This window comes from Nesoenas mayeri (assembly GCF_963082525.1).
Source record: "Nesoenas mayeri genome assembly, chromosome: 1".
Classification (NCBI taxonomy): domain Eukaryota; kingdom Metazoa; phylum Chordata; class Aves; order Columbiformes; family Columbidae; genus Nesoenas; species Nesoenas mayeri.
This window is the reverse complement of record NC_137541.1, coordinates 45,310,193-45,333,883: the sequence shown is the minus strand read 5'-3', so window position 1 is coordinate 45,333,883 and position 23,691 is coordinate 45,310,193. Positions and strand designations below refer to the sequence as shown.

The 23,691-nt window shown below is 46.5% G+C and overlaps 1 protein-coding gene across 1 annotated transcript in view; it reads right to left on the bottom strand.

The window, feature by feature from the left end:
- Window positions 1–23,691, bottom strand: part of NTN4 (netrin 4) — a gene marked incomplete at both ends in the record, with an annotated part of 46,760 nt that overhangs the window by 3,911 nt on the left and 19,158 nt on the right. Inside the window, 6 exons of the mRNA XM_080354731.1 lie at window positions 1,361–1,429; window positions 2,875–2,987; window positions 3,669–3,885; window positions 9,982–10,170; window positions 11,295–11,421; window positions 21,055–21,342. Coding sequence (XP_080210857.1) covers window positions 1,361–1,429; window positions 2,875–2,987; window positions 3,669–3,885; window positions 9,982–10,170; window positions 11,295–11,421; window positions 21,055–21,342 — 1,003 coding nt within the window. The remainder of the gene's footprint in view (window positions 1–1,360; window positions 1,430–2,874; window positions 2,988–3,668; window positions 3,886–9,981; window positions 10,171–11,294; window positions 11,422–21,054; window positions 21,343–23,691) is intronic.

The following is a 23,691-nucleotide window of genomic DNA, read 5'->3' as shown; positions in this document are numbered from 1 at the left end:
CCTTTTCTAGAGACATTAAAAACTCACCTGGACACATTCCTGTGCAATCTGCTCTGGGTGAACTTGCTACAGCAGGTGGGTTGGACTAGATGATCTCCAGAGGTCCCTTCCAACTCCAGCCATTTTGTGATTCTGTGATACACCCCTATACCCATAGTCAGGAATGCTGCCAGTTGGTTTGACCACGGCCCCTGGCCGCAGGAGAGGTCCAGTGACCTGATTTTCAAAACTTGCAAAAGCCTACCCCAACCATGCTGATACCTCCACTGGTAGGTATCACCCTATGGTGGTGCTTTATTCAGTGCTGCACAGTAGGAAGCTCAGGGAAACCTCTCCTCCTATTGTGTGGCCTCCTGAAGCTCATGAGGAGCCCTGTAATTCATCTGTCTCTCCAGTTTAGCTGACACCTTTGCACATTGAGTGATGAAAGGGTGGGAAGACTGAGTGCACTTTAGATAAGATTTATGAACTTGAAGTTTTTGTGAGGTGGGTTTTTTAAAATTATTTCTTATCTTTTGCAAGATTAAACATGGTCACTAAAGCAGCCAGGGAGCAAAGCAAAGCAGAATCAGATTTTTTCTTAATATCATTAAGCCAGGGCTATATTTCAACAGCTGGCGGCCCCTTGAACTTCCCTTTATAGGTTGCTCTGCAGCCTGCAGAGGTAGGGGTTATCTCTCTCTGCATTTTCAACTTCAGTGCAAGACAGAACAGGTGCAACAGGTCCCTGGAAGCTTGTGTAGGAAGGGAGTGCTACACAAAGCATTCCTGGCTCTGCTGTGGTGTGGAGGAGGTGGTTCACTGGTACACACTGGAGAAGTCTTGGCAAACAAAGAACCTCCTCTCATTCATTTAAATCCAATAGATACACTGACAATATACAGCACTCCTTTGCAACAGCTGCGCTTTGCTGAGAGGGGGAAGCTCCCAGTGGCTGTTAGAGCTGTTTTCCCTGTGTAGTGGCTTGTGTGGTGATCACTGTCCCTTCTTACATTCAGTGTAATTCAGATTTAGTGATTTCTAGATTGTTCTTGGGGCAGACAGTTTTAGTGACCTGTTCTCAGTAACAGTGCTTTCCAGTCTGTCTTGGATCTAGACAACCTCTTAGGGACCCTTCCAGCTTTTGTCCTCCCATGATTTCAGCACAAGAGTATTTTGGCAGCAAGAGAGGTGGGTAATAGAGCAAGACGCTTCACCCACCTTGACGTGGCACCATGATATCTGTGTATTTTAGAAAGGTCGAAGATTTGTCCCTAAGTAGACCACGGATTTGAAGGGACAGAGTAGTGCACACAGCAGCACTTCTCATGCTTTACACACTTGTACCACCTTGCAGCATCTCCCTTCACCCACAACTCACCGTAGGTGTACTTCATCCCGCAGAAGACCTTGGGATTCCCTAAAACTTGCTCTTTGCATTCGCATTTACCTGGGGAATGAGAAAGAGGCAAACAGCTGTGGATTGTACTTTAGAAACAGGAGCCTTCCTGGGCAGAGCTTGGGACTTCTCAGAGGTTTCCATGTGGTCCACAAGCGCCGTGCAAAAAAAAGCCCTATTTTCAGATCTAGGCTGAATATACAATCTTAGTCCAAGGGCAATTATTAGTTGTTTACAATTAGAAGAGAAGGGAAACAAAGGCCTTATTATTTTGCCTCGGGATGCAAATAACACGCATGTCTTTCCCCATGGTATTTTCCACGCTGTAATGTACCAGACAAAATTTTAAAAGGAAATGTTGCAGAGGTTAAGGCAGATTAATGACTTCCGTGATCTTAGAACAAAGAATAACATGATATACTTATTTATGTTTAAAATGAAGTTGCTCAGACAAATGATGGAGCTTTGCCCTCAATTAACTCAATTATTGTATCTTTGAGATTTTATCATGCTGCCTTCTGAAAATGCAGGAAATGACGTTTGCCTGTTTGCATGCAGCGACTGCAAAGGAGGACGGGTTGATGATGCACCATGGGGCCAACCTGCCTCGCAGCAACCTCACGCAGCACCCACCTCCTCCAGACTGGGGGGAAATAACTTCCCCAGCTGACACTGTAGCCAAACGCTAGGCAATCTCTAATTGCATCATAAACTGCAATTGATGCAAAATTGTTGTGGGTATCAGGGAAGTACATTTTTATTTGGAAATTTCCAGTTCCCTGCCTATGTTACAATATAACAAGGGGTGTTGGTTTTAAACTAAATGAGGGGACATTCAGGCCAAATATGAAGAAGAAATTTTTTACAATGAGGGTGGTGAAGCACTGGCACAGGTTGCCCAGAAAGGTGGTTAATGCTCCATCCCTGGAGACATTCCAGGCCAGGCTGGACAGGGCTCTGAGCAACCTGATCTAGTTGAAGACGTCCCTGCTCATTGCAGGGGGTTGGACTAGCTGAACTTTGAAGGTCCCTTCCAACCCAAACTATTCTGTGATCCTATGAAAACCCAGCCTATAAATAATTTTGCCAATTTCTCCAACATGTAGTGCTAGTGAACACAAAGACACATTTAAAAGGTGATGGACAAAACAAAGAGAGTGTTCAGCCTTGAAATTCAGAGCTGAGGATGCAAATTCAGGCAGGTAACTCTTGCCTCACCTCAGCTGAACACTGGTGCAGGCTCTCAGCGTGGAGCATCTGCCTGAAGGGTCTGTATGTCCTCACATTGATGGGACCAGCCATAAGGTTCCTCCAGCTCATGGAGGGGAAGGAGGTGGTTGCACGGGACATTAATGGGGGACAGGACATTAATGAATGACCATCCCCTCCTGCAGCTGCCAGGGTGCTAATTACAAACCAGTGCAGAAGACTGCATCTGTGCTGGCTGTTGGTGGGAAGGATGGGTCAGGGAAACAGGCATGAAGCTGCCATCCTACCGGAGTGCCGGAGTGCCGAGAAGCCCTGCTCATCCTCCCAGCCCCAAGTGGGCTCGCTCTCGTTGAGCACTGCCTGGAAAGGAGGTGCTTCGTGGGGCCAGGTCACGTCTGAGCTGTTGGGGGGAAAGGGAGATAGTTAACTTTGCTCCTGGTGCCAGATGAAAGAAGGGTCAATACCAACCTGTCCTCTGGGCACATTTTGGTGGTGTTAAATACAAGGGGCAGTTTGGGAAAGTGAACAGGTTGAGTGTTGTCAGAGTGGGTCATGAAACCATTTTGCATTTAAAACATATTATAGGAATTTATATGCTATAAATAGCCTCAGTATGGTAAAAACCCCCCCAACATATAAGATCCAGAGAGTGGGGTACTATTAAAATGTGCCGTCTTCTACAAGTCAGAACTTGACTCTAAGTCCAACAGTCAATACATACTGAGTTGCAATGGCAACACTATTAATCCTTTGGTCTTCTTTCACTCAGATGTCCCTGAGGCCCATATTTTCCTTGTGGAGAGGAAGAAGCTGTGAAGGTTATAGAAAACACCTGACATGCTAACACCACCATGGAGAGCCAATAATCCAACATCACCAGTGCCCCGCCGTGGTGTGCCAGGCAGTCTCAGCTCCTGCTCCACCCCCAGTTCCTGACCATACCAAACTCCAAACATTTTATATTATGGATATTTTTCAGCCTGCCTGCCACACATGAATAGGGTTGGTGCAGAGCGTTCCCTGGGTCAGGGATCACAGGGGTCTGGTGGGGCTGGGGGTTGGCCAGGACCCCCCAACTCACCTGCTGTTGCGACAGTCGCCAGTGCGGGCGTCACAGCTGCGGGCGCAGTCGCAGGGGCGGCAGCCGTAGGCACCGAAGCCCCAGTAGCCGGGGAGGCAGCGGTCGCAGCGGGGCCCCGCCACGCCGGGCTTGCAGGGGCAGTCGCCGGTGCTGAGGTCGCAGAAGGTGCGGGGGCCCAGGGGGAGTGTAGCCGATCCCAGCGGGTGGCAGGAACAGGCTGTGGGGACACCATGGGGGGAGAGAGCATCTGTGAGTGCAAAAGCTCTGCAGGATGAAGACGCAGCAGGTGCTGCTCTGCCTAGGGACAATTACGTTTCTCAGCTTTTTTTCCTCTTTTCTCTTCAAATCTGACCAGAATTTCCCTGGAAATCGCATGACTTTAATTTTTGTGAGGTATCATCTTAACTAGTCAACCTACTCTGGTTTCATGTTATGTTTTGCCCAACAAGACTTTATTGCTCTCCTTATAGCATCTGGACTCCAGTCCAGTCAAATGCTCAGAGATGTGTCTGGCTCACAGTGATACTTAAGCAGGTGTGGGTTCTTCCTTGGAAAAATGAATCAGAGTATAATTGCTTTCTAAAGTAATAACAACTGTCTTGCATCCAGGAAGTTAAAAACCCCCATCAGAATTGTCATTTTAATTAAAGTGGAGGCTGAGTGAGAAGTACCCCTCTGTCTTTGATTTTCATTTAAAGCCATCATTTCAAAACATTAAAAAAACAGAATGAGGACACTGACAACTCAGAGATATGCTTTTGCATTTACTCCAGGATGTTAGTTTGCAGAGCACATGTCAGAAACATCGGCTGCTCTTTTGTCCTCCCCCCACAGCCCCTTGCACTAGAACGATGCACTGGAAGCACACTGGGACACACTGGGAAAACTGGCCATTCTCACAAATCAGAAAGGATGCCCTAGAACAGGTGAAGTTTTCTTGCCTATTTCTTAGGATTTTTCTTTTGCATAAATGTAATTTGTGTCTGTTCCAAGACTACAACTTTTTTTTTTTTTTTCCCCCAAAGATATTAATCTTTTCAAAGATCAGAAATACAGTTATCAAAAATATGAGCCAAACCTCTGATCATGTGGCCTCGCCAGGAGGCAGCGCGGTGCCCCACAGGACCAGTAGTTGGGTGACTCGTGCTCTCCTTCCCTCAGGGTTTTGCTCTCTGACCAGGATGTGTTATGGTCAGCCTCGTGCATTACGGCAAAATTTCCCTGCTGAAAGCTTTTGTCTAAAATTCCATTTACATAAAAATCAGATGTCCTGAGAAAATTTTGCTTGGAGGGAAAATTTTTACCAAATTCTAATACAAATATTTTAATTTTGCACCTATGTAGGCAGTAAAGCAGAAAAGTCACTGCATGCAACACAACCTTTCTTTCTCTTAAAATACTTATTGCTGCACACATATATTTAATTTTGCTCTGACAACATTTTTGTGGTTTCAGGGATTTGACATACCTGGAGTGGTGTTTCAAAATATTAACAGATAGATTAATATTGGCAGTTAACTTAGAGGCAACTATGATTCCAAAATCTTTGCCGGAGTAATCCCCAAATTTTCCCCACCCTTTCCATTCCCAAACAAATATAATTATATAAAATTAAAAGATTAGAAAGCCTGTCCACAAACTGCATAACTAGCTGCAGGCAGTGAACTCCGGTACCTTTAATAGCATAGTTTTCAACAGCGCTCACCAAGACTCGCATACCTTTCTCCTGAAGTCTGTGAAGTGTTTTACACCTGACATATGTAGCCAAACGGTCTCTTTTCCTACTAGATGTGGTGGGTATTTCTGGCATTCCTCAGCCCCTTCGGGGGAAATATCAAGCACTCAAAGCTCTTCTATTCTCTGGTAGTCAATGAGCTAAACCCACTGCTCAGAAAGAGATTTGGTCCTGTTTCAGTCAGGTTTCAACTGAGTTTTACACCCAAACTTATTTGGGTTCAAGCTTTTTATGCTTTAGACAATGCCTTTGCACAATTTTTTTCCTAATGGAAAATTTAATAGCAGCAGCAACACCATGGTGAGGCAAGAATATTACATTTACGAAGGCTGTTATGAAAAATACAGCAGCAAGTTCATAGGCAATTAAAAGGGCAATTAAAAATGAGAACATAGTTGGCTCTATTTTTTAATAAAAGCTGTAAAGAGATGTGTTGCAAAGGTTGGTCATTTCTACAAGGGCTGTGCACCCACCCACATGCACCCCATCCTTTGCTGCTCCCCCATGAGCTACCAATGCACCGACCTGCTTTCCATCGGCAGCCAGCAAATTGAAGCTTTTTGGTCTTGCATGTTGGGTGGAGGCCCAAGATGACACTAACTGGTGCTAATCTGGATGCTTTGGGTGGCAAATTTACAACATGGTAAATGTTTGTGACGTGCAGCAGTGGGAATGTGCTGAGCAATGCAGAGACATGAAGTGTCTGCACTGAGGGCAGAAATGAGACTCCAGAGCTCAAATGTGTGTTGTATCAACTTTGAAAGAAATGCATGAAAATAGGACCAAGTGCTTCTATACTATGGCAATGGCAGGAGGAAGAAGACCACAGGACTGATGATACTACATTTGGCAGCTGCAGCTATGGCTCCCTCATGGGCTGAGTGTTGGGTTTTAGACCCTGTTTTCATCCTTCCACCCAATCTGCACCTCACTGTGGCACAGGTACTAAGAGACCCACCTCTAGGAAGGTGAGAGGAACAGCCAAGCAGCAGATGAAGCAGCTACAGACAGTGTTGATGGCACTTCATGGTGGATACACAGGCACAGAGTGTGAGACTCTCAGTGAGAGGCTTCTGGGTTGTGCCTGTCTCACGTGTTGTGGCCACCCCACCAGGGAGGGTGGAGGTTTCCACAGCCAAGGGAGCTCCCATGAGAGAAAGGGAGCTTTTGATTCATAACCAGCATAAAAGGCCAATTTACCCTCCTGTACTACATGGTAATATTCTGCACATGACTTTGACAAACACGTGAATTAACAGCCACTTGTCCTGGAGTCACATGTGCTGACTGGGATCAAAATCCAGTGAGTGAGACTCCATCAGAGCTGGATTTCCCTGCCCTGGTTTGGTGATACTGTTGTGGTTTCTTCAGCTACCAGCTAACCTTTGGAAATGACAAATATTTACCCTCAAAAAACTACAGCTGAAAAGCAAAAATAAACTCGGCAACTATAAAGCCCGATTTATTGTCTGCAATTATACTGTAGCTGAGGCTTAAAAATTCATGAGGAATGTAAAGAAAAGGACCGATAGCATGGCGGGGGGAAAGAGTCATCAGATTGCTGTTTTAAATGGCAGAACGTCTCGTTTTATCGGGTACACACCTACTCCTGAGCAAATATTATATACACTCTTCGCCTACAAGAATCTTTAAAGTATCCTTAAAGATTATGGCTTAACAACTCCTTTATTTACTTTGACCTTGGTATTTTTAAATTTTCACTGCTGCGCCACAGTTGAGCAATAACGGTGCCTTGAGCCAGAAGCAAGCAGGCAACACTGTGGCCTTCCTGGAAAGAATAACAGGGCACCACGCACATCCCTTGTTATTGCAGACCATGGCACGGGCCTTGGAAATGTGCCAGGCATAGGCTGTAATTGGTCTTATATAATTTAATTTAACAGTCATTAGTCATTTCCTTTGGCCCTGCAAGCTGGCGGGCTCCCCCCTGAGATGCTGGGTCCCCGGGTGCAGTGAGCAACCCCGGCAGTAGGAGACCAGAAGGGAAATGGTGAGGAGGTCTTAGTGAGCAGAGAATTTGTGGAGGCTTTGAAAAGCCCCAAGAGAAATAATTTGTGTGTTTGTAGCAATAGGGTCTCTGAAAGGAAAGCACTCAAGTAATCCCTACATTTTTGTGGAACCCAGCCTATGCCAGGGCAAGTTGTCTCCCTGAGATATGTGAGTATTTCATGCTCTGTAATTCATAAATACCAAAAGAAAATTAAAAAAAAAAGCAACAAAGTAGATGTACTTAATATAAAAGATAAATAAATGCAGATTTTTTCTCACTGTGCTCAAGGCTATCTTACAGTTCTTGTCAAATATATGTTACCTTTGGCCTTTAAATACCAGAGTTCACGAATACATAGTGGCCCATAAAGAGGTTGGATTCTTGCATTGAAGAGTAATGGAAGCAAATGTATAGTCTTTATGTCAGGCACACTTTTTTGGGGGGTAAAAATGTGGAAAATGGAATGCTATGTGCCGGTGATTCAGAGATGAAGGCAGAAAGTCAATAGTACCAAGCACCAGCATACGTCAACAAAAATACCCATTAATCATTAATCATCTCCGCAGCTTCCTCCTGCCCCGAAGAAACTTTTTTAATTGAGTCTCCTGGGATTTGGCTAACATATAGTAATGATGAGATGTCATGTCTGACTTCATCAGCACTGGTCTAACTCGCACATAGGCACATGCACCCTGTTGACAGCCTTCCCTTTGAGCCATGGCCATTTTGCAGCAGTATGTCCTGAGACCTCTGTTTCCATCTGCTTTTTCAAGGAAGGAGGCTCCATGCTGGTCAGCCCAGGAGGTGCCATTTGATTTCCTACACCAGGAAAACCCTATGATGTGTCCCTTGTAAAACCCCATCTCCCTCATGAGAAGTCACAGGAGATGGTGACCACTCCTATCATCTCCAAGGTGAAGGGCATTATTTTTGGGTGTTTAGAAGAGCGCACTCAAATGAGTGCCAGAGCTTGATTTGGCTTCAACAGCCTCAGAAAAAGTGTGTGCTCTTCTCTGATGAGAGCTGGCATGTAAGGAGCACCAAGAATTGCAATCCTAGCAAAAGTACCACAACCTCAGTAAAAGCACATTTTGGAGATTGAGGGTCCCATACAGAATTTACTTTAGTCTTTCATCCTGTGTTATCTGACAGGAATCGATTACTCCAATGAGTTAGAAAAAACCCTCAAGCCCCTGCTTTGGGTCTAAGTGCAAGTTTTAAACCGGGTTTTTTTTTTTTTTTTTTACTAATGAGACTCCAAACCAATAGTTTGTTACCTAAGTTCTGGTAATAATTGGAGGAGGAAAGTAGCTGATGTTTCAGAGAAGGAGACTTGGAACTTCAATGTACAGAAGTAGGTAAAGGAACTTCAGAAAGTCATTAACTTCACTGTTTAAAAAACCAAGTTTGTATACATACTACAGAAGTGAAATAATTATTTAAAATGTAATAGAGAACTGTGGTCAATTCTATTTTCTTTCAAGAGAATTGGGGTTGTAAAACAGGCAGTTCAGCTGATGCTGCTCCTCCTTGCAACAAGTGAAAGGTGGAGAGGAAGGGGAGGACTTCTGCAACAGGCTGGTGGGGCCACCAGCATTCTCACGAGGATGATGCACAGCGAGGGATCAGGACAGAAGTGGTTTTCCCCACCCAGTCCCACAGACAAAAGGGAAACTGCACACACCCTTCCCATTCCAGGGTGCAGCTCCACACCCCAGAAAGGTTTCTCTTCCTTTAAACACAGGTACTTCTCCTTTGGAAGAGAGAGATGTGCTCAGTGTCCCCTCAAATGACACAATCAGGGTGTCAGTCAGATTTTTTTCTGCCACCCATGAAGATCCTCCTCCAGATGTGGGTCAGTGAGGAGAAGTCTGGTGAAGCTGGTGGGTGGCTGTAGGTGCAGAGCAGAGAGCATGACTGCACCCTGTATTTAGCTGACTAGTGTAATGTGCTCAGTGCAGTTTGGGGATACGGAGTCCCCTCTGGTGAGTCACCATCCTCACAGCGGTCCCTGGGGAGCATGGCTTCTGGATCGCTGCTTTTGCTTGGAAAATATTTAATTTCACATGTGGCTGAGTCGTTGCCTTTGGCCTGGCCTCCTCGGTGTCGCACCTTCTGGAATATCACTTAACTCGTGTTGCCGTCTCTCCCTCCATACCCACCTGCTGCTGAGAACACGCACTGGTGGGCGATGCTGTTTACCAGCTGCACCCCTGTTGGCTGAGGCACCCCGCTTCTGAGGCTGCAGCAAACACCAAACAAGGAGAGCATGCCAACATGATGGAGCTTTTGCAAAATAGCAGGAGAAAGTCAATGAATCACCTCTCTTCCCCCTGCCTCCATGCTACAGGGATCCTTGAGAGATTTGTCAACAGCATCTGCAGGCTTTTGCCTTGCAAACTGCACCATTACTTTTTGCTAACAGCATCAAAAAAGGTAATTCAAAGAGCTCTCTGTCCTTCACTGAAGCAAGAATATTACTCCAAGGAGGGGCAGGAAGATCTCACCTTTCCTCTGACACTCTCCCGCTTGAGAAGCATTTTACCAGTAAAAGGTCTCTGACTTACGTTTGCAGGCATCAGGGGCAGAGAAGGGCTTCCTGAGGTCCCGGTAGAAGCCCGGCTTGCAGCGCTGGCAGTGCTGCCCTTCTGTGTTGTGCTGACAGTTGTCGCAGACGCCGCCGCTGTGATTGCCCGATGCCAGCCACGCATCCATGTCAAAATGACAAGTATCGGCGTGCCCATTACACTTGCAAGCTGAGATGAAGCCAAAGGGAACAAAAAGGCTCATTAAAGCAGTGAAAGATGTTGATTTACAGAAAAGGGACACAGAAATTCAAACCATGTTTTGGAATGCGAGACCTGGTCAATGAACCCATTAATCATTCAAATGTATGAAGCATCATCACATTTTAATCCACACTTCTCAACCTCTACAGGTGACATTTAAGAAAAAATAATTTAACTCTTAAAAATTTCTAATACAAGTTTTCTGGTACAGGGATGGAAACTTGGTCAGGCTGATGCAGGGAGACCTCCCACATTCACTGGTTCTGCTGGGGCAGGATCCTTCCCTCCCTGCTCTAGAAATCAGCAGTGCCCCATACAGCATCTGCCACAGAGGTGCTATCAGGATGCAGGATGCTCCTTGCATTTGGTGGAGGGGAAAAAGCAGGTGGAGGGGATGTGTATGAGAGAGGGTGAGGAACCCACTCTCCTTGCGCTGGCAGTGGAGGAAGTCTGGATGCCCACACACCTGAATTCAGTGGCCAAGTGAGATCTGTTCCAACCCCTGTTCCTCAAATGCTGCTGGTGGAAACAGGGAATCCCTGTGAACAGGGTCACTCCACCATACAAATATGCACTGGGTGCTGGAAGGATCTGGCATTGGTTCTCCACTCACTGAGCTGCCTCGCAAGCAACTGCCCACCACTCTGGTATCTTCTGACTCTTGGAAACACAGGAAAAATGCGTAAAAAGAGAATCATAGAATCATTTTGGTTGGAAGAGACCCTCAAGGTCATTGAGTCCAACCATTAACCTAATTCTGACACTAAAACATGTCCCTAAGAACCTCATCTATGGACCTTTTATACACCTCCAGGGATGGTGACTCCACCACTTCCCTGGGCAGCCTGTTCCAATGCCTGACAACCCTTTCCATGCAGAAATTTTTTCCTAATATCCAATCTAAACCTCCTCTGGTGCAAACTGAGGCCATTTTCTCTTGTCCTATTACTTGCTACTTGGGAGAAGAGACCCTTCATGCTACAATCTCCTTTCGGATAGTTGTAGACAGCAATAAGGTCTCCCCTCAGCCTAAGAGGAAGCTTTTCAACCTGACAAAGGCTCTGGAGAGCTGTTCCCAGCTGGCTACTTACACTGACACTCTTTGGGGTCTCCGGTTTTGCCATCAGCAGCCTGCCAAGGCTGGTCGTTGTAGAGCGGCGCGCAGTGCTGGCAGTGGGACCCTGCTGTGTTGTGCTTGCACATACATTTCCCATGGACCTGGTAGGGGAAAGAGAGCAAGAATCACCCACAGCGAAGCCCAAAGGGTCTCTGGAGCACAAGCAATGCCTATGTACAGGAGATACCCTGTCAGCTAGGCACTATTACATAGACTAGAAAGAGGGCTGGCATGATGTGTGCCTTGATGTCTAATTCAGTCAAAGGCAAATATTCTGCAGTTACACTTTCAATTAGATTTGTGTTTGTGGATCTGCATGTCATGGTATTGTGCAATCATCCCTTTTTTTTTTTAAGATCTAAAAGAATATTTAGCAGAGTGTTTCCAGCTGCAACATGAATTTCCAGGAGAGACTAAAAAAAGCCAAGATTCAAAGCATCCTTGGGAAACAGTGTAAAACCTGCTTTTTCTCCTTCCCAAACATGAATACACCTTTGCAGTACTGTAAGAATAGCACCCACAGCCTCAGAACCCGGCTCTGTGTGCCCAGCCATCACCAACATAAATAAGTATAACAAAAAATAAATTCAAACTCCTGCAACATAGATATCTACTCATCCTAGGCAGAATTTTTGCCCCACAAAGGAAGAACCAAGGATAGCACAAGGACCATGAGTGACTGTACTTGGATGTGTTCATGACAGAGAGATAATTTAACAGCTAGACAGCCTAGTGTAAGGGGGTAATTAGAGATGAAAAGCCAGCGTAGCATGCTTGGTGCCAGCTGTCCTGTCAGCCGCTGGCATTACTCATACTGTTGGCAAATGCAAAGAAAACAGGACGTAGCCAGAGGGCAAGAACAGCCTGGCAGTCCCTGGACGCAACGAAATCCAGCTCTGAAGTAGCACAGCTTTGTCGGCAAGGCTGAAGGTCCTGCCTTTTCCTGTGGAGCGTGGTGGGCAGCTACCTACCATAGCTATTTCAGTGGTTGCCTGTGCTTTCAGCTTTACTCTGTTAGACATTTTACTTTTAAATACAGTTTCACATTTTGGCTGTAAGTCTCTCCAGATGTCTGATGCATGGCTACGTTCTGCATTTGCTGGAGCACGAGCTGAATGGTGCCTCACCACCCTGGTGCCCCGTCCTTCTCCAGCTGCAGGGAAAGTGATAGAGAAAGAGGACAATAAACAGTAACAAGCTGGAGACCTCAGCCCCTGCCCTGCCACCGTGGTCCCATGCCCATGCCACAGGTTGGCCACAAAACCAACAGAGCTGGGGAGCTGCACCAACCGCTGGCTGCTTCCAGCATCAGGAGGGACACAGAGTGGTGGGGGTGGCTGGTGATCTGGCCCAGAGCTGGGGCACGGCTTTAGCTGCTGCTGGGAAATGCTGCCTTTCATGCTGTTTGACTCGTGCTTTTACAAATGTGCAGCTCCTGACTGTGTGACCTGCTGTCGAGACCTGCCACGAAAAACCTGAACAGTAAACAAAACAGAAGAAGACCTTGAACATGTTGTAAACAGCTCCTGCTTGTTACGTAGGTGCACACACATGCACACCCCACAAACTCCTGGCTAATAATGACTTTCTGATTTATTTATTTTTAATGAATAGATTTCAGCTGCTATCTTACAGTGGTCGAACGTAACCAGTACAGATAAAACTTCAAGATTGACCTTGAAAGTCCTTAAAACACTTTTCAGGAGCAACACAAACAGCAACATCTTTCAAAAACTTTTCAAGTGATCCTTTCCTGCCTTATGAAAATGTCTGCACCATCAAAGCAGGAATAAGCAAAATACAGTACAGCAACTGGACTGCATGAGCAATGGACAGAAACAGATGGAGTCAGACAGAATGCGCAAACATCTAAGCTAAAGCGCAAATACTAAGATAACATCGGTTTCTGTGCTATTTGGCCCCATCGCAGATAACAGTTGGTCTCACCGCAGATACTAGTTGGTCTGTAGTTGGCTTATCATATTGATATACGCTTAAATGTTTGCTAATGTTTGCAAAGAATGAGAAGCAAATATAGAAAAGGAACAAAACAAATTTGCAGAGGGAATATTTCATTCTCAAAGTGTGTCTTGTGTTCTCATATTTTCATTTTTGCTACCACTTACAAAACATTCCTCAAACTCCCAGATGCCTCACTTTCCTAAATTATCATTCTTCAATAAAATTTCTCTCATATACTTTTTAGGCAAAGTCAACACACACAAACCAATGTTACAGAGCTACTTCCCACACATTTAAAAGCAGCCACTTGCATGGAAACAGAAATTGGTTAAACCCGTCATGTGGTCATCTTCTGGTGGTTTTGATGGAACCCTAACTCTTTGATGCCATTTTTGGCAGGGTTTTCTTGTGAGCCCTTTGGCCATTGGATGGTTAGGGCTAAACAGGTTGTAGCAGTCTGAACCATGTCTGTGACCATAGAAATCCTTCAGCATCTTCCTCACAGGACTGTCCCAGCTGTTGGGGTAGAGGGACCACCAGACCTGGGCCGTGCATGATCAGGAAGGGAAGGTCAGAGGGTGCCATGGTCAAAAGCAGGTGACCCCTTGGTGCTTTGGCCATCATGATGTCGAAGAAGGACGTAGGAGAAGACTCGCAAACAGGGATATGTATATCTAATACACAGGGTCTCTCAGGATCACTGTGGGGACATGTGCTCCCCCTGCCTGTGCCTGCAGCCTGACCCCTCAGATTGAGCTCCCCCCTTGCCAAAGCCACACAAAGAATCAGTGGGGTCTCAATCAATCAGACAGTGGATACTCAGCATTAATAATGTACAACTCTGAAACTCAGAAGCACCTAAGAAACCCTCAAAGGATTAAGAGTCCCAAGACACCAGCAGAGACTGAGACTAAACTCCCCGCCAAGGAGCATTCATGGTCCCAAGGCATAAGAGCCATTTTCTGAAAGCCCAAGTACTGTATAATAGAGCGTACTGTGTTGCCAGAACAGGGGGAGGTGGGCGAAAATAAAACAGAAGAGGACGGGTATCCCAAGAACCTGATGTGCAGCCATTAATTTGGCACACCGAGCTAATAAGTAATCCACTGAATAGCTGTGCACTGACTTATTAATATTAATCTGTATGTGAACTCTAAAGAAAGAGGGTTCACAAACTTGAAAAAGTGCTGCACCAGGAGCGGGCCTGTGGGGTCTCAGATGCTGTGGAAAGGAGTGCTGCAAAAGAGCCAGATTTGGACATGGTGCAAATCAAGCCAGCTGGTGTTTAGATAGACCCCAAGGCAGAGCAGGGCATGATGTTCCTCGCATTGCTAATAGCTTGTAAAGGTACAATGCACCTTGGAGGAAGCAAATGAATGATTTGGCTTAAAAGCTTAAAAATTATTAGAATAGCATGATTCTGACTTCTGCATAAAGGCAAGTTTTGGGATTTGGGCTATGAAGCTGACTCTGTGGTGCTGTCACCATCTGGGTCAGGAGGAGCCACGTGTTCTCAGTCATAAGGGTTGTGATTTGCATTCACCTTTCCCCCAGGTTTTATCACAACCAGATGCATTAGCATCTTTATCAGATCTTCCCTCCCAAGCCCAGATCCTACTGTGGACCCTGCACACCCTCTGCCCACCTTGGCATGGGCTGGGATGACTGCGCAGTAGCCCAGCCTGCCACGCAAACTTTGCAAACCCGTGCACCCTTGCTCACTGCAGGGCTGGGGACTTGTCACCTCAGTGGCATTCACATCTGGTTGAGCACCCAGAGAGGCATGGGACACGACAGCTCAGCTGGCTCCACTTCTGCATCGGATGCAGCCACCCGGGCTCCAGTCTTTAGAAGCAAGCTTTGGAAAAGGCGGCAGGCTTCTCAATTCCTGCCATGCTGAGCCTTTACAGAAGTGCTACTCAAATGGGCTGGACCTGACGAAACCTCTGCCTCTCCAAGGTCACCTCAGGTCTCACGGTGGTCCCATCCCTCTTGGCCAGGCAGAGTGGGGTGCAGACCCACTAATGAACAAGCAAAACAGCTAAATGGCTAGCCTCAGTTGAGTGAGGGAATTGGGGTCTTTAATAACTTGTTTCTCAGTGTAACAGTTTAGTTAATACCCTTTTTTCCCCTTTTCCCATAAATTTAATGAAATTCGGACCTAAGTGCTTCAAAAACCTTGCCTCGGGCCGATGTATTTATTCCGTTTCAATAGCATTACAATGATTACCCTGCAAAAGAGTTCTGCTTTAAAAAAAATCTCTCCATCCTACCTTCATCCCCTTGAAGAAAAATATCCTTTTTCTTCTACTTAATTCCAGCATGACAGAAAAGATTTTCATGCATTGGAAACAACAAAGGAAGGTGGATGCTAGCAAGCCCTTTCTTGCAGCCTATAGGCAGAAAGGTATTTTTTTTTAGTTACAAAGAAATATTGTGACAGCTGAAAACAGGAGAAAGACAGGACAACAAGAAGGGGTAATAGAAGGAAAAGAGAAGTGCTGGCAGGTGAAAAACAGCCAACAGACTATCTACAACTGGGCAAAATTAATGCCTCTATGAGCTGTAGGAGGGCCAGACACCAGACTGCGGTCCCCTGTAAATTCCTGGTCGTGCCACAGAGCAGCTGGGAGCTGGGGCTGAGAGACCAGCCCAGCAGCTCTGCTGGGACCCAAGGCAGAGTGGGGAAACGATGTACCCGGCCTCGAGGATTTCTCCAGCATCTCAGCACCTTTCCGAATGCAGAATGTGACCCCCATACATCGACAAGGGAAGGAGGATGGTTTTTCTTCCCTTTTTATTCACCTCCATTTATATTTAACTATCAGGCGTACCCACTTGGGTCATTCTGGAGCATTGCTAAGTACACAAACACAATTCCCAGTACGTCTTACCCCTTTAAGCATTCACACGGCTCTTGAATCGTTTAAGCGGCAAAGCCTTCTCATACCATTTTTCATTTTGTCATGGGGTCTTTGCATCCCAGTTCACTTTCACAGTTTCCCTTCTTAGCTGGACAGCCCCGTCACAACGTCAGTCATTAGAGGGCACAATGCAAACAGTGTTACAAAAGTTGACTTCTCTAAGATAAACGAGCGACTGATTTCTCTATACAAAGACAGTTGCTAGGGCATGCTTCCTTCCAGAGCCTTTTGTTGCTGAATTATAACCTTCCAGTGCTTCCTTTCAGATTGCAAATATATAGGGTTTTTTCTTTAGTCAAGTCCTATAAAATACTTCCCCCCTTATTTATCATGTTCTAAATTGTTGGGCAGTGAGAAAGAAATGCTGCATCGAGAGAAAAATGCTTTCAGTCACCTGCTATGAACTGATTTATACTGCAAGAACTCACCCACTATATAGAGTCCAACACAAACGCACACTAAAAGAAAACCAATGTCCCAAAGACCTAATAGCGTAAATAGGCTAAATAGCTGGGAGGGGCAACTGCTTTTAATAGAGTTTCTTTCTTGGAACTGCTAAAATAGTATTTTCTCCGTTGTGGTGGGTTTTTTTTGGTTTCGTTTTTGTTTTTTTCCTATGTTCCTAGAAAATGGGCATGATACGAGGCTAAAGGAAAATCACAGCATTCATGCTGAGTCTCTGACGATAGCTTTTAAACTGTGTTGAGCTTGAGCCACTGTGCCAGTTTTAGAACTGATGCCTACTGGCTGCTGTCAGCATGCCGGGAGGTATTCTTTCCCAAAGTAGCAGACAACCAAATTTATGCATGAGAAAATTCTCATATCCTATCTCGTTCTTGTGAAAGAATACAAAGCTTGTTGTCCAGGGTGTGGGGGCGGTCTGGTGGGGTTTTTTTAATTCCTGGTACAATAGGCTTCTGTCAGTGCTGCTGGAGAAGACCTTCAGCATCTTTTGATGTCAATAGCACGGCAGCAACTTATAACAGCAACTGGGTTGGCCATGTGGGAAGGGGGAGGAATATTCACCCTGCTCGACTATACAGAAGTGCTTCAGCATGGTAGCACAGTCTACTGGGATCCCAGCCATAGGGTATCCCCCCTCCACTTCATAACTATGGAGGGAGCCCAGGGAGATGAGCTGGCTAACTTAGGTGCATCAACTGCATGCCTAAAGTTAGATGAGGTATATATGTGCCTCAGTGCCTAATTGTCAGGCAGCTGCCAGAAATCAAGTTCAGATGCATTCACTGGTCAGTTCCCTGAAGTGGTTTGTCTGTTCAGCCTAGAAAATAAAGCACAGTTCCTGGAAAAGCCCTTGGCTTACACTGACACAGCACCTTGGACCACTACCAAAGCGTGTAAGTGTAATGGCAGCAGTACCATCTTGGTAGGGAAGCAGCACCTCACAAACTGATCCAACTGCTTTGCCTGATACAGTGTGAGCTGTGTTTGTCCACGCACATCTTTTCCTGATTGTGCATTGGGCTGTTGTTGTTGAGATTTGGGTAGCAACCCTTTGAATAAATTTGGGAGGAGTGGGGAAGAGAAGGAAGAGTATCTGTGTCACCTTGACAGCTGTTTGCGGCACAAATGTATAACAAGGGACAGTCAGGACTGTATTGCCCATGAGGAGCAGCCTTTGCCATTGCTGGAAGGCAGTCAGGTCCTTTCTGTAGGCTTCCCCTGCAGCTCATGGAGAGATACCCTCCCCTAGAGCAGGAGCCCCACTTGTACATTCAGAATTTGCCTAAAGGCTGACACGGCATTTCTGATGCTAAAATGAACCCAGAGCTTTCCTACACAAATTCCTTTCTCCTTTAGGAACTGCCGGCAACCTTTGCTTTGTGGTACCAAGACAGTAACTGCAACAGTGAGGGGCATCACGGACAGTTTCACAGCTGGATGGCAGGGAGGGCACAGAAACAAACCTTTGATCAGGTCCTGGCTATTGCTTTTTGCTGTTGGGACTAATGTGAAATATTTATTTCCCACAGTGAATGCTTGGACTCTGCAAAGTCCACCTTTGCTCTGACTTGACTCAGAGGGACCGCAAAGGAGCTTTTCCCACCCCAGTGAATGGAGCTAGAGCTGCTTCTGCTAGGGTGCAAGGAGCCCCTCTTCGTCCATGGAATCACTCCATTTGCAACCTGCACCCTGCACACCCCAAGCATGTCCTGGGTAAGTATTATTCAAAACTGTCAGCTTCTAGCACACAACAGCCCGTCCATCGAGAAAAAATACATCTGATGGGGGAAATTCTGTGACAGTGAGTTGGGCCGATGTCCTGAGCTGAGTGGAGCATCCTGGCCTGCCAGGTCAGGTTCCTGCAACAAAACTGCCCAAGCAGCAGCCACCAGGATCCTTGCATCCCCACGTGGCTTTGCCAGATGCCCTCGGGTGAGCTGGCTGAAATGCTTCTGGTCACTTTGCAAGATCTGCTCAAGACCTGGCACTGCGCCCAGTGCTGCCACAACACCCCGGCTTACTGCCCAGAGCAACCCAAGAGAAAAACAAACACATCACGTCCAGTTCTGCTGGCCAATGAGGGACTGAAACTAAGCCTGCAGTTAGGATTTTTTGCCTGTGGGCTGAGACCAAGTAGGGAGTTAAGAAAACCTGCACACACTTATTTTGGAAAAGTTTTTTTTTTTTAGAGGATCTTACATGTTAAATGTTGATGTTAACTTGTTGATGTTAAATGATGTTAAACATGCTTAAATGTTGATGTTAACTCTCTAACTTAGGAGATATTCTTCAGGAGTGCTCTGGTCTAAATAAGCATAAAAATGGAGTTAGATTTTATAATCAGATTATGAAATGGTAATGTGCCTCCCAGGTTTTGCTGTCCTCAGTATTACAGTGAAGGTTCTGCTAAAACCCCATGTAGATCATTACATAAAGGCAAGACTCAAGTCCCCATCTCACCCTTGAATGACTGACCGTAATTCTTCAGAATTTTCTTTTATGCGACCTTTTCAGGTGAAATGTACAAAAATGTTTCCTCTCAGAAATCCTACTCTCTTTTCAGAAGTTCCTCTGACTTCTCACAGCTAATCAGCCACTGACTTCGCAATCTTCTGTCCCTTTTCTGCTCATTCACGTGTGCCTTGCTGTCATCTTGGAAATAATCCTTTCTTCCCATCCTGAATGAACACACTGGCAAACCCTAGCACTGTATGCACAAATGGGGTGCTACCACAGTCCCAAATCACAGCAGCCTTGCACCAGGCAGGAGCCTGGCATGGACTGGGCTCAGCCCCAGCTGCCATGGTCATATGGTGGAAAAAATTGTATTGGGAGAGGAAATATCTTATTATTCCCTGACCCTCCCTGCAAACCATGAGGCTACGTCATCCCTACATCAGCACATCCCTCATGGGACATGTGGAACAAGCCGTAAGGCACAGTGAAATGAGTCAGCCTCACTGCAGAAACGTCACCTTTGGGACTCCTGCCACACACATATTTATAACTGGAGTTGAATTTCCAGTTCCCTTGAGGCCGTGCTGGGGCCTGTTGCTATTTCTTGCTTTGGTTTTCAGTGCGATTTTGGCACTTGCTTCCTTCCCACAGCACCACCTGCTACCTGCACACTATGGTTTCCATAGGCTATAGTTGTACTGGAAGTGTATTTGGCTGCAAGCTCTACTCTGACTCTCAGCGGTATGCTGGTGCATGCTCCTGTGCAATTGTATCCCACCGAAATAATCCCGAGCTAACAGTTCCTTTCAAAGACTTTTGCTCAGGGAACATCTATGGAAAGCAGAGCAGTGCTACTTGAAACAACCTTATCAATCATAGCGCTGCATTCTTTCAGATGGGTATATTTTAAAGACATTGCAAGACTGGCTCTATTAGAAGGGAAACATGCTGTCTGCTCCATGTCAGAGACCATAATTTAAGTGAGAGAGTTCCACGAAGAGCTGGACAGATGCCAGACCTCCTTACCTCGAGTAACCGCCTGAAGTTTTTATGGTGTCTCCATTTCTAACAGTATTCAGTGCAATACATTTAACTGCTCTGGATTTCCCTACCACTCCTCTGCCAGCAAAGCCGGGACTTTGTGAGACAGGCACAAAAGACAAGGTATGTTGGGGGCAGCAAGAGCAAGGGCTGCCACCCAGGCTTGCAGGGCACTGGCAAGTCACAGCTGTCCAGCTCACTGGCTGCTGCTGTGTCCATCACCTCCCCAAAGGGTCAGCGGCTCTCACTTCTTTGGGATGTAGGAGGTCTGTATTTTGGGTGTGAGTCAGTCCCAAGGGATTTGAGCTCATAACTCTTGTGATGTGAGCCCACTTGAAACTGGGCTTTGCAAAGGGTTTTGGAAAGTGCAATGGAAAGCCTGGGAACGAGAGGCAAATCCCAGCTCTCCTGCCTTTCAGCTGAAAAGCCCATCCAGTATCTGAGGATCCTCTAGAAGAAATGGCAGTCACGAGATCCCTAGTACCTTCAGAGAAGCTCTCCTTCCTCTCCCTCATCAAAATGTCCTGCTTTTATTATCTTTTCGATATTGTGTTATTAAGAATTAGCATTTGGGGAAATAAAGGAGTTAGCAGCTTTATTTTTTTTTAAGCATCCACCTAAAATATAAACATTACTGTGGAGTACCCTTGATGGACAAGAGTCCTGGCAGACCCTACACTGAAGCATGAGGGAATCTCAGTGCCTCAGCCCAGCATGGAGACCACCACCTTTCTAAAGACTGCTTTTGCTCACTGTGCTTGGAATTCAGGGCATCACATGTCAAATAACATATACTTGGACCTATACCGTACCCTATACTGTTCCCTATAATTTTTAAAACTCTTCTCTCCTGCAGTGCAAATGTTTTTGAGTGCAGGTACATACCACGTGGAAGACACCAGCCGCCTTGAGGGGCTTGAATCCAGCGACGGGGACGCAGTGGTCAGCGTGGCCATTGCAGAAGCAGCTGCCCTTCACGATGAAGTCATAGACAGCGTAGTGCAGGGGAAGTGGAGGGTTCGGGGGCTGGGGGCCCGGGCCTGCCGGGAGGCAGGGGCAGCCCTGCCGCTCCAGCAGCCTCACCCGCAGGTTGGTGATCTTCAGCTGAGCCTGGGCTTCCGCGCTGTACGGGTCCTCCACGGCGTAAGGTGGTGACAGGGCTCGGTAGATCACCTGGGCAGAGAAACGCAGCAAAGGAAGCAGAAAGGAAGATGTCAGCCAGCCCCGCGGTGGGCCAGGCGGTGGGAGCATCCTTTGGGAACACACATCGGGCTCCCTTGATGCTGCTCCCTCTCCGCAAGTGATGAGAGCAGCAAATCCACCTCCACCTCAGTGTGTGTGAAGTGACCCCCTGTGATCCCCTTTACACATGAAGTCTGGACCCTCTAGGTGTCAAACAAAATTTTGCCATTAATTTAAAGCAGAGGTGTGTGCCACTGGTGCGCAGTGTGGCCCAGCGCAGGGACCAGCAGTCCTGCAGGCAATGCTCAGGTGGGGGACTCTTCATTAACCTTCCCTCCCCCAGAATGGGTGTATTTTTTAACAAATAAAGCTCAGATTTCCAAATATTTGGCTCCTATCAGTCCCAGGCTGCTTCCTAGTGGAAAAGTGATTAGGTGTGGCAATTAGTGACAGCAAGCTGATAGTTGAGAAAACTGAGATAAGAAAGAAAGAAAAGTGGGGGGCTTCTGAAGTTCAAACAAATACTTATCAGTCAGTCTTGATTTTAACTTCAGCCTGATTGAATAGGTAAATATTGGCTCAAGTTGAAAATTGAGAGCACTAGATAAAAATAACCAATTTTCTTGAAGAGGTTTATTTTAAACTTGTTGGTCTAGCTGGCTACAGTGCAACATCAGAAACTGCATATAGTCCATATAACTGCCATTCTTATAAAATGATGTATTAGTTACTCATACATTGAATTTACAGTGACACTTTCTAAACACTGAGTAGCCACCGAAGGCTCAATGAAATACAAAATTTGTAAGCAACATGCAATCAGTTGCTTGACGAGTGTTTGAGGGTGTGATGCAGTCTAATGGTCTGATATACTGTTCCCAGCAGTGGCTTAAAATGTCCTCAAACTGCCTCACTGTCCCACTGACAATCCACACCACTCAAAACACCGGCCAGCCCCCTATGGACAGCAAGGAGGTGTGCAGCAGCAACGGGGGACTATTATTTCTTATCATAGAATCATAGAATTGTTTTGGTTGGAAGATACCCTCAAGGTCATCAAGTCCAACCATTAACCTAACACTGGCACTAAACCATGTCCCTAAGAACCTCATCTATGTGTCTTTTAAACACCTTCAAGGATGGCAACTCAACCACTTCCATGGGCAGCCTGACAACAGCCTGACAACATTGGACATGTCCAATGCCTGACAACCCTTTCCATGAAGAAATTTTTTCCTAATATCCAATCTAAACCTGGCACAACTTGAGCCTGTTTCCTCTCATCCTGTCACTTGCTACTTGGGAGAGGAGTCCAACACCCTCCTTGCTACAGCCTCCTTTCAGGTAGTTTTAGAAAGCGATAAGGTCTCCCCTCAGCCTCCTTTTCTCCAGGCTAAACAGCCCCAGTTCCCTCAGCCGCTCCTTGTAAGACTTGTGCTCCAGACCCCTCACCAGCTTCCTTGCCCTTCTCTGAACTCTCTCCAGCACTTCAGTGTCTTTCTTGTAGTGAGGGGCTGAACACAATATTCAAAGTGGGGCCTCACCAGCAGTGACTACAGTGGCACGATCACTTTTCTAGTACTGCTGGCCACACTGTTCCTGATACAAGCCAGGATGCTGTTGGCCTTCTTGGCCATCTGGGCACACTACTGGCTCATATTCACCTGGCTGTCAATCAACATCCCCAGATCCCTCTCTGCCAGGCGGTTCCCAGCCACTCTTCCCTGAGCCTGTAGCGCTGCCTGGGGTTGTTGTGACCCAAGTGCAGGACCCGGCGCTTGGCCTTGTTGAACCTCACACAATTGGCCTCAGCCCATCAATCCAGCTGGCCCAGATGCCTCTGTAGAGCCTTCCTACCCTCCAGCAGACCAACACTCCCACCCAACTTGGCGTCATCTGCAAACTTACTGAGGATGCACTTGATCCCCTCATCCAGATCATTGACAAAGAGATTATACAGAGCTGGCCAGGAGCTGCTGCGGGGTGCCCAGCTGTGGGGTGCCCGATGCCACTTACAGTCATCACAGCCTCCTCTCCCTAAATCCACTCCTCCCAAAGGATGCAGCTGATACATTTCGGCTAGTGAAGGCTTCTCTTCTATTTCACCAGGATTCATGTATCCTGGAAATAATGCCCCGGTTGCTGCCAGCTTGCCTGCTTGTGGGCTTTGCCTGCTGGCTGCCTGGCTTTTCTCCAGGGCTGCCAGGATCCAGTTGGAGAAAGCTTTATTCTGGCCCAGAAGGAGATTTAGAACTCATTTTGGAGCTGAATGGTGGCAGTGTGCTTTTGCGCATCCCCTCAACCTGCCAAGTGTGGTTCCTCCCAGCACACCAGTGACTG